The 11,549-nt window shown below is 41.5% G+C and overlaps 1 protein-coding gene across 2 annotated transcripts in view; it reads right to left on the bottom strand.

The window, feature by feature from the left end:
• Positions 1–5,709: 5,709 nt before the first annotated feature.
• pdhx (pyruvate dehydrogenase complex component X) overlaps positions 5,710–11,549 on the bottom strand; it is a 42,571-nt gene continuing 36,731 nt past the window's right edge. For both annotated transcript variants that reach the window (XM_061677602.1, XM_061677601.1), the window contains exons 10-11: positions 10,057–10,121; positions 5,710–6,471 (exon numbers count right to left, since the gene is read on the bottom strand). In XM_061677602.1, coding sequence (XP_061533586.1) covers positions 6,216–6,471; positions 10,057–10,121 — 321 coding nt within the window. In that variant the 3' untranslated portion in view covers positions 5,710–6,215. The remainder of the gene's footprint in view (positions 6,472–10,056; positions 10,122–11,549) is intronic.

Genomic DNA, 11,549 nt, shown 5'->3' with positions numbered 1-11,549 from the left:
GTAGTTAACCAGTTAATTTTGTGATCTAATCACTTTTTTTTTTTTTTTTTTTTTTTTTTGCTCTATGATGTCATGGCAGGAGAAAAAAAAAAAAACAGTAGCTGAGGTGACCGGCTGTATACGGGCAATGACTGAGCCCTAAATTAAACATCAGACTGCTGACTCAGCCAATACAGCAAAGAAAAACATTTCCATGACGCCGAGTCAGTGAGAACACACACATACTCTCTCATCAGACGTCCCTGTGGTCAGGAATCTGTGTGATGGCCAACAAATGGAACCTTTTCAGCATTCCTTTTTTGTAACGTGTCTTTTTCCCACCGGTGAGCTAAATCAGCACAAATCGGATTTTATGTACAGAATAGCATGATAAAATTGAATAAGTTACTGATTAATTAATGGATTAATAGTGACTATGACGTGAAGCAGTGTAATAAATAAATAAAGATAAAAAGATAAAGAAAAGAAAAAAAAGCTGATTATAATTATTAGTAGTAGTAGAATAAAGAAAGTCCATCTCATTTTCCATCTCGTGCTGTACATTTTGCGCATATGTGAATACAAAATGTTTACATTATGTGCGTACCAGCGATGTGAATGCCAGAACTGATATCTCATTATTTTTGTATGTGAATGGAAGTTGTTGACAATAAGAGTGTACATATGTGAAAGGACAGACAGATATGTCTTGTGACCAAAAAAACATGATGAATTTGTGCTGGTCAACTTGCCTTACTTGGCCTTGCTGACCAGAAGTAGCCTAGAATGGGCAAGCGTGAAAAATAAGTGCAGTTGTGTCAAATTGCTTCTTTGGAAAACTTGTATCTGTGGTGTTACAGACTGTTCTGGAATATGATCCATATGGCAGTCATCAAAATATTATGGTCATCAGAACTTGCAGTGAGAAAAATGTTTTAATGTTGGCTACTTAATGTAGTCTACAGCAATCACAGGGCAATTGTGACAATCACACTGAGTGGGACCTGATCCACACCGGCTGCACGAAAGTATTTTAAGTCAACTGTATGTCCTCAACATTGCAAGTTACAAATTAATGAAAGCATTTTGCCTAAAATCAGCAGAATAAATCTCATTTCTGAAAGTGTCAAGGACTGCAATTGTCTGGCGACCAGTTGAGTTTGTTCCCCACCTCTCGCCCAAAGTCAGCTGGGATGATTGGCTCTGGCTCACCTGCAGCCTTTTTTTTCTCCTTCCCCTTAGTTAAAGAGTGACCTACACGCGGATGCAACTGTTTCTTGGTCTGTCTGAGCATGACTGGACTGAGACTAGGCTTTGTGCAACGATAACAAAGCAAGTGGCTTGCTTGGGTTTGGCTGCTGGGACAGCAGACCCAGCATGTTTGGACAGTGTCATAGAACACTGTATAGCAAACAGGAATGTCATAAGCCCCCTTACCCCCAATTTCGGTCACTGAATCAGCACAGGCAGTTCAAACCTTGATCATTTGATTCAAAGAACACATCCATTTAAATACCATACACGTACATTTAACCTCTAGCATCTAAAGCAGGATCATGTGTGTGACGCATACTGGATAATGCATGGCCATTATAAAAAAAAAAAAAAAAAAAAAAAAAAAAAAAAAGGAATTAATGATGGTTGGCTGTTTTTGGGGGAAAATGGGCAAAACGGAGGTAATCCTGTCAACAATGGTTGAACAAACAATGCGTGTGGAATCATGCGGATGAGGGAAAGCTTCCCAGCAATCCTGGGCAATAGCAATCACTCACAGAGCCTCGTCAGAGAGAGAATCCACTGGGCAAAGACTTCTAAGGTTCAATATGATGCAATGCAGTGCACACCATTGTAAACTACATTTACACCTCTCAATGTGGCTGCTCAAATTTAGCTTTATCATTTTGAAAACCATTTTTCAAACAGCCCTTGAATTGGATCTTTCCTGCCAATCATCGGCTGGGCTGTCAAGACTCAAGTCAAGACTGGATTTGGTAAATCATCACTTGAAACACATCCAATATTGGCACAACGGAAGTACACGTTTGCTCACTATCGTTGCCAAAGCAACTGCTTCCACACTGCTCTATGCTGTGTGACCATGAGTGTGACCTACACTCCTTGCTGAGTCCAACAAGATCTTTGCAACCTTGCGGATGGTTCATCAAAAATCTCAGCAGGAACAAACCTTGTGGTATTCCTCTTTGTTTATTATCCAGTCTCTCATACAATCTCCTTCTGCATCGGGAAAATGACAGAATTAGCTGAAACGGACCTATCTCTTCACTAGCGGACATTTGTTTTAAAAAAGGGAAAATATGTACTTTCAATACAAAGAGACTTTGTTTTATTACAAATGTCTCATTATTCAAATAATGTGGAACACGAGACTTTTATTAACTGCTGCCACAGGCTGCAGCTTCATCATGTTTTGATGACGATATTATGTTAAAGTTCTTTTAGTTTGTTGTTAAGCTTGTCATGTCATTAATGTACGAGTAAAAATACTTAGAGCAGAATAGAATTGCACTGCTTCTATTTCAGAGTTAAATAAGGGAGCCAAGATATTTGCAACATCTCTCACTGCGAAGCAATGCAGCTATACACAACCGCAATAGTAAAATGGCCTTCATCGAAGACTGTGTCAATAATAATAATAAAGAAAATGTTTCGTACAAAAAACAACTCTTATATTGGATATGCAGGTGTACCATACACTGCTGGCTTCTTCACCTTTTACAGAAATGTATTTCATCATTGCCCACATTTGTGTCAGTCTCTGCGTTTAACCAGATTTCTGGTTCATCTTCGAGGTGTCATATCTCTCGCTAGCAGTTGGTCACATGTGGGGCACTACCCCTGGATAAGGAGTTCAATAGAGCTCACCAAGTAATAACTTTCATGTTTAACCAGAAAATGAAACTGAGATGAAAAATAGAATTGTTTATGCCCTAAAGAAATGCTGTGCACTGGCGAGAAGCCAATTTTTCTATTAAATAGACAATACTTTACCTACAGTGGTGTGACAAAGTGTTTGCCCCTTCCTGATTTCAGATTTTTTTTTGCATATTCGTCACACAATGTCTCCCATTAGCAAACAAATTTAAATAAATAAACACAAAATGAAATGAAAATGTTTTTTATTAAGGGAGGGGGGAAAAAACTAATCTACATGGTCCTGTATGAAAAAGTGATTGTCCCCCATTAAATTATAATTTAAATGTGGATTATTTAACCTGAGTTAAATTTCTCTCGCCACACCTGTTCTCAATCACGAAAGCACTTAAATAGGACCTGCCTGACAAAGTGAAGTAGACCAAAAGATCCTCAAAAGCTAGACATCATGCTGAGATCTAAACAAATTTAGGGACAAATGATAAACAAAGTAATTGGTATCTTTCAGTGTGGAAAAGGTTAGAAAGCCATTTCTAAAGCTTTGGGACTCCAGCGAACCACAGTGAGAGCCATTATACACATTTAGCGGACATGCTCCCCGCAACTTGAGATGTCACAGTGACTCCCCCACGACTTGATAAACTGCTTGCTTCCAAGCGGCCCTGCTGTGAGACTACCACAAGAAGATGCGTACTGGACCCTAAAGTAATTAGCAGGTCGCCGTCGCTTTCTCCTAGATTTTCTGCATATAAAAAGTGACGTGGTGCCCCTTTACGAAACAAATTAGTTTGATTTTAATGTTAAAAGCGAAATTCGGACTAACCCGGAAGTGAAGGCAGGCATTTACCTTCCTTCATATCTTTTTCCAATTTAATTACATTTTAATTTCAACTAATGTATGCTACACACAAATGGCGAAAGCATAGAGCAGTGGTGAACCTTCTCAGGAGTGGGCGGCCGACCAAAATGACCCCAGGAGCGCAGCGACGACTCATCCAAGAGGTCACAAAAGACCTCACAACAACATCAAAAGAACTGGAGGGCTCACTTGCCTCAATTAAGGTCAGTGTTCATGACTCCACCATAAGAAAGAGACTGGGCAAAAATGGCAGAGTTCCAAGATGTGGTTTTCATCCACTGCTGAGCAAAAACAACATTAAGGCTCCTCTCAATTTTGCCAGAAGACATCGTGATGATACCCAAGACTTTTGGGAAAATACACTGCGGTCTGACAAGATTAAAACTTTTGTAGCGCTACCAACCTATTGAAATTCACTTCCAGAAAATCCATCTATCCATTTTCTTTACTGCTTCTCCAGAACAATTTGTCCAAATTTGCCTGAATTTTGATCTTTTCAAAAACATTTCAAGAACATTACTGCGGGACAGTTATTGCAGTATATAAAGTACTAGAATAAAACAATAATAATGCATTCTGTTCAATTGCACAACATAATCATTACTTTATATCGTAATTGTAAATAAATTATGGCTTCAACATTTGTTATTTTAATGTCTTTATTGCATCAACCTTGTAATGGCGGATGCAGTTGCAGCCTGAATCAAATTATGAGATTTTGACATGACATCGTCAAAATCTGTGTCTACGGAATAATTCACCTTTACAAATTCCGTTTTCAACCTTGGTTTAAAAAAAAAAAAAAAAAAAAAGAAAGTCTATTAAATCAGATTAATCAGACCTCAAAAGTCAATAAAAACTCAGCACTCTCTTTTGCAAACAAAGAAATAACTTATTTGTTTGATTGCAAAATAGAGTGCTGATCGATTGAATTGGACAGTTTGTGAATGTAGTTGAATAGATGTCTTCTCTTGCATACTATTTACTATATTGTATATTTATATTTCCTATACCCACTTTTTGCTACTGATGGAAATTACCCCATTATGGGACGAATAAAAGTTATATGACAAATATTTATTATTACTAATAATATACTTTTAACCTGACACCTTTCGCAGATGACGTTTCCAGTGACGTATTCATTCATTTCCGGTTCAGAGGCCGTGAATTATTTGACATTGACTGTATATCTCCAGACGCGCATTAATTGGCTTATATTGTTGTAGAAACTTGGTTACTATGTGACAAGTGTACTGTATAAACCAATCACTTCCTTCGGTGTTTTGCCACTTCGCGACGCGTTAGGTTAGCAATTACCATCACGCTTCTCCGTCTTTTCCTGCCCACTTCTCGCCCTCCCTTCGTGATAATGTAAAAGATATGTGCAAGAAGCATGGTAAGAACTGTAGTTTCTACCACGGAAGCGATGATTAGTGACTTACAATGCATTGACACTGGATGCAAAGAGAACTTTCTCCGCAGCTTGGCAGCCAGGGGTTGGGGGCGTAATAAAATAGCATGCCCCCAAGCATCCTTTTTCCCGTGTTTTATTAAATAATGCAATATTTATGAAATAACTAAAAATATTGTGTTTATTTCATCGAATTCATTTAGGAAATTTCCGTAACAAAATAAGGACGCATTAACCCGCCAATCTATTGCGTTATCAAACTGGCAACCAGAACACAGCGTTGCTCGTTTTGGGCTTGTAATCAAATAAGCATTGCTCCACCTACTGAAGCAGATCTCAACATAAACAGCTGTTCAGTGCACTTAGGGCAAATGTAAACATCTGCTGGCGTAGACTGACCAGTATGTTTGCCAAAGGAAATTATCCTAATTGGCTTCTATAAAGTTCTTCTCCTTGATGCACTCGCTTTGTATTTTAATTAAAACACGTGGTTTCACCGTCAGTGTGCTAAACTGACATGGTGGACTGACTTTGTGGACCAACATGATGAAATGAGTCCCCAAAATATAATAATGGTCAAATCAACAAACTTTTTATTTGAATTTTAGAGGCTCTCACTTAAAACTGATTGCAATCTGTTTGCATGAGGGACTGTGCGATTAGTTACCTTGATAATTACGTTTCTTTTCTTAACATTAAATTATTGAATTCTGAATGTAATGGGAAATACCTCAAGTGAGTGTAATAAATATTACAAAGAAGTTTAAATGATGTTTACAGTGCTATTTGTGTTATGCTTATAGATTTTGACAGTGTACAGACATAATCGAACAGACAGCTTTAAATATGTGTACACAAACATGGTGTGATGAAGGAACATCCAACATGTAGAATGGGCCTTTCTATGCAAATTGGCAGTTGGAAATATTCCTAAATAACTGACAGGTCAATTTGACAAAGACTGGTGCCTGCCAAAGACCACAATGTGACCCTGCACCTCCTTACACTTTGTAAGGAGTGATGAGGCAGAGGGGAGGCTTTGCTTGATCTCTAATTAGTGTTCTGGATATTTCAGGCTAACGCCATGCGCTGAGGTTCCTCGAGGTTGGCGCGGAATCTTTCAAGAAATCTTGAGGCCAGCTCATCATCGACAAGCCGCCCGTCACTTGACAAGGTGACGGTCATCAGCTGTTGGGTGCGCAGGGTCTGGTTGTCGTCACGTAGACTTAATTCAGCTCTGGGGGTCCCGATGGCGAGGATGCAAGCTTGCGGAGGGTTGATCACAGCACTGAAGCCACTGATGCCAAACATCCCCAGGTTGGATATACTGATGGAAGTGTAGGATATGGAGAAATAGAAGAGACAGTCAACATATAACTTGGAGAAAAAGAAACAAGCTATAAATGCAACTTTAAAGAAAACCCAAAAAATTGAACACAAAACAAAATAAAATTTAAAAACAAAGTTAAAAACAATTAAATACTAAACCAAGGACAGTCTCATGTTGAGGAATAAAAATGGGTTTCAAGAAAGTTTTAAAAAGCACAAATAATTATACAAATCTATGAGGAAAATAGTAATGCATGGTTGTGGACAACAATAACGTAATCTCCCCCATTGACAAATGTTTTTCAACCGGGAAAACTTCGATCAGAATCAAAACATCCATCCATCCATCCATTTTCTGAGCCGCTTCTCCTCACTCGGGTCGCGGGCGTGCTGGAGCCTATCCCAGCTGTCATCGGGCAGGAGGCGGGGTACACCCTGAACTGGTTGCCAGCCAATCACAGAGAATCAAAACAGTCGGCAATTTTTTTTTTTTTGGTTCCACTTTAAAGTGTACTAAACATTTACAGCTAAAAATGTTAAAGGCCAGAGTATTGTCTTCATTTACATTTCCACTTTCATATACAAACATCATAAAACATGTCAGGAATGCTGGTGAGAGCTGCAAAGTTTATTAAAAGTTGAATGTAGTATTATCTGAAATGTCTTTATTTATAGTTTGCAAATACCTTCCTGGCTGCAAGGTGGAAGCTAATGATGGTTATACAAAGAGCAGCGGCTTGCTGTTGCGATAAGCTTCAATTTACATATGACCCGATTAGTCGACTAAATGGGAAAAATAATCAGTGACTCGTCGATTATCAAAATAAATCTTTGTTTGAAGAATGTATTTTGATTAAGATAAACTTCAATCAGTTCCCCCCCGTTGACTAATGTATTCTTTCGTGGCTATGTAAAATTTTGAGTGGCTTGTAACTCTGGGAAACCACAGTGACTGAAAAAAAGTTAAGCCCTGATTATAAATGTTTTTAAGGGGGGCAATTAATGGCGGACTTTAACTATTCGCGGGAGGGCTTGGTCTCTATCTCCCGCAAATAGCGGGGTAACATTGTACATACACTCTTAACTCTCTTAACAGAAGTCAGTAGTGAGAAATAACTACCAAATGTTTCAATTGTGGCGGCCCCGAACCCGTTGGTGGACACCAATGATGAGGGATGCTGTCAAGCTGAAGAAGGAGTCCTATTGGGCCTTTTTGGCTTGTGGGACTCCTGAGGCAGCTGATGGGTACCGGCTGGCCAAGCGGAATGCATCTTTGGTGGTCGCTAAAGCAAAAAGTTCGGTGAGGCCATAGAGAAAGACTTCTGGACGGCTACGAGGAAATTTTGGTCCACTATCCGGCGTCTCAGGAGAGGAAAGCAGCGCACCACCAACACTGTGTATAGTGGGGATGGGGCGCTGCTGACCTCGACTCGGTGGGGAAGACCTCCTTAATTCCACCGACACGCCTTCCAATGAGGAAGCAGAGTCTGGGTTCTCTGAGGCGGGCTCTCCTATCTCTGGGGTTGAGGTCACTGAGGTGGTTAAAAAGCTCCTCGGTGGCAAGGCCCCGGGGGTGGATGAGATTTGCCCGGAGTTCCTAAAGGCTCTGGATGTTGTGGGGCTGTCCTGGTTGACACGCCTCTGCAACATCGCGTGGACATCGGGGACAGTGCCTCTGGATTGGCAGACTGGGGTGGTGGTCCCCCTTTTTAAGAAGGGGGACCAGAGGGTGTGTTCCAACTACAGTGGTATCAACACTCGCCAGCCTCCCTGGTAATGTCGATTCAGGGGTGCTGGAGAGGAGGGTCCATTGGGAAGTCGAATCTCAGATCCAGGAGGAGCAGTGTGATTTTCGTCCTGGCCGTGAAACAGTGGACCAGCTCTACACCCTCGGCAGGGTCCTCGAGGGTTCAGGGGAGTTTGCCGCAACCAGACTACATGTGTTTTGTGGACTTGGAGAAGGTGTTCGACCGTGTCCCTCAGGGAGTCCTGTGGGGGGTGCTTCGGGAGTATGGGGTACCGAACCCCCTGATACGGGCTGTTCGGTCCCTGTACGACCGGAGTCAGAGTTTGGTCCGCATATTCAGTAGCAAGTCTGACTCATTCCCGGTGAGGGTTGGACTCCGCCAAGGCTGCCCTTTGTCACCGATTCTGTTCATAACTTTTATGGACAGAATTTCAAGGCGCAGCCGAGGTGGAGAGGTTGTCCGGTTTGGTGGCCTCAGTATTGCATCTCTGCTTTTTGCAGATGATGTGGTTCTGTTGGCTTCATCAAGTTGTGATCTCCAACTCTCACTGGAGCAGTTCGCAGCCGAGTGTGAAGCGGCTGAGATGAGAATCAGTACCTCCAAATCTGAGACCATGGTCCTCAGTCGGAAAAGGGTGGCGTGCCCTCTCCAGGTCGGGGATGAGATTCTGCCCCAAGTGGAGGAGTTCAAGTATCTTGGGGTCTTGTTTACGTGTGAGGGAAGAATGGAACGGGAGATCGACAGGCGGATCGGTGCAGCGTCTGCAGTGATGCAGACTTTGTATCGGTCCGTTGTGGTAAAGAAGGAGCTAAGCCGAAAGGCAAAGCTCTCAATTTACCGGTCGATCTACGTTCCTACCCTCACCTATGGTCACGAGCTATGGGTCGTGACCGAAAGAACAAGATCCCGGATACAAGTGGCCGAAATGAGTTTCCTTAGCAGGGTGTCCGGGCTCTCCCTTAGAGATAGGGTGAGAAGCTCGGTCATCCGGGAGGATCTCAGAGAAGAGCCGCTGCTCTTCCACATCGAGAGGAGCCAGATGAGGTGGCTGGGGCATCTGGTGAGGTGTTCCAGGCACGTCACACCTGGAGGAGACCCCGGAGACGACCCAGGACACGCTGGAGGGACTGCGTCTTTCGGCTGCCCTGGGAGCGCCTCAGGATCCCCCCGGAAGGGCTGGATGAGGTGGCTGGGAAGAGGAAAGTCTGGGCGTCCCTGCTGGAGGTACTGCCCCCGCGACCCGACCTCGGATAAGCGGTAGAAAGTGGATGGATGGATGGATAAGTACACCAAATGTAGATCCAGGTATTAAAAAAATACCCAAAAAAACGAACTTAACATATGGCTATATTCTTGGGAAAATAGATAAGCTCATTAAGGGTTAACACAGCAAACAATATTTCTGTAAAGCTATGTGTATGAATACTCTTTATTGTTAGTATTCAATAAAGATTCAAGTTTTACAAATCATTTTAAATATTATGACTGTTATCTGGACACATCGGCCTCCACAGCGAGTATAAGTTCCCTCTTTGCCTTAATGAGAGTGTTGACCAGAGGGTGCACACACCTCTTAAGAGGACAAAGAGCATTTAATTTCCATAGGTATTCAATGCTCCCAGCTGACACAGAAACCCAATTTAAGACCAAATGACGCCGTTAATTCTAACGACTCGAAAAGCCTCCCCTCCCAATTTTTTGCAATTGATGAGTTGATGGCCCATGTGGCCCAATTCAAAATTTGGTTCAGAATTGATAATGATGACTGCATAAAAAGTAAGATTAGACACACAGAAAAACAGGTTGATAATGTCACATAGTTTTCTTTGTTTTACCTGAATGAGCCTCCCTGGTACTCTTCAGGTAAAAGTTTTCCATCTCGAGCCTTCTGGGCCAATGCCTATGAAGCATACATTATTTGTCATTTTTACTAGTTAAACTAGTTGTCAGACAGTGGTATTGGACGTGCATCACAAAGTACAAACTGTACACTTAAAACAATCAATAAAAAAATAACAATAGTCGTGTAATAACACTCTTCAAGTCATTTGGGCAGATTTTCTAGAACAGTGATTCTCAAAGTGTGGTACGTACACCCAGTGACGTGCCGTCAGGGTAGGCAAGTGAGGCAAAGCCTCACTTCCCCCTGGTGGTCTTATCTTTCCACTGCATGTGAAGAGTAAAAAAAACCTTATGATTACATTAAATTGTTCCCTTTTAGTTTTATGGTCCGTGCTTTACATTGATTTTCTTTTTTAATTATTTTCATTAAAATAGCTGAATTTTCATATTTCCTGTTCAAATGCATAGGAAGCGCAGCTACGAGTCACGTGAGTCCTCGCTCCCATGATGCTTCGAGAGTCCCCGCACACATCCATTCAGGCAGGTTGTGATTGGCTGTGGCCTCACACAAGAGACATTGCTGTTTCATACAAACAAACAACCAGTCACACTCACAGTCACACCTACGGGCAATTTAGAGTCTCCAATTAATGCATGTTTTTGGGATGTGGGAGGAAACCGGAGTGCCCGGAGAAAACCCATGCAGGCACGGGGAGAACATGCAAACTCCACACAGGCTGGGCCGGGGATCGAACCCCGCACCTCAGAACTGGTACAGTACTAGTTTAATCATATTTTGGTAGGATTACGACCGACACTAATAATTTGTTTTGAAATAAAGAGTTAGTTGATAGCTCACTGCTTGTCCTGGTTTCTTCATCCCAACGAAGGCAGCGCTACATAAACAACTGTGACTTCTGTGGGCGTACCAATGAAACCCCCGCTAAGCAGCAGCCAACGAATGGTGCAACAAGTGAGAAATAAAATATTACTCTAACTATATAGAATTTGGGTTTATTTGGCACGGGAGAGAGTAAGATTCCAATCTCCAGTATGTGATAAGTGGCCAAATGCAATGAATGCATGAAACCATTGCATCTCAAACGTCATCTCATAACAAAACGCATTGCAAGCAGTCAATCTACACCACCTACACTGAAAAAAAGTACTTAATTTTTGATTGCAGATGATTAAAATGTGGTAATGTGGTTTCCTCAAAAATATGTAAGTTTAACACATTTTAATCATATGCAACTGATGTATGTGTGGGAATTAAGTAAATTCAAACAATGTTTTTTTTGTGCATCTGTGTGAGAAAGGCTTCTCTTGCGTGTGTTCCCTTGTCCACCTTTTTCAGAAAGCAGGCATTGAAGTTCTGGATACTGTGAGACTTTTTACTTGAAGCTATGCATATACAGCATGTTTAAATGTTTAAAAGATAAATGATTCTTCAATATTAAGTACAGCTGTTTGAAAAAAGTTTGAG

The sequence above is a fragment of the Phycodurus eques genome, chromosome 5 (assembly GCF_024500275.1).
Source record: "Phycodurus eques isolate BA_2022a chromosome 5, UOR_Pequ_1.1, whole genome shotgun sequence".
Lineage (NCBI taxonomy): Eukaryota > Metazoa > Chordata > Actinopteri > Syngnathiformes > Syngnathidae > Phycodurus > Phycodurus eques.
This window is presented reverse-complemented; position numbering and strand designations above follow the sequence as displayed.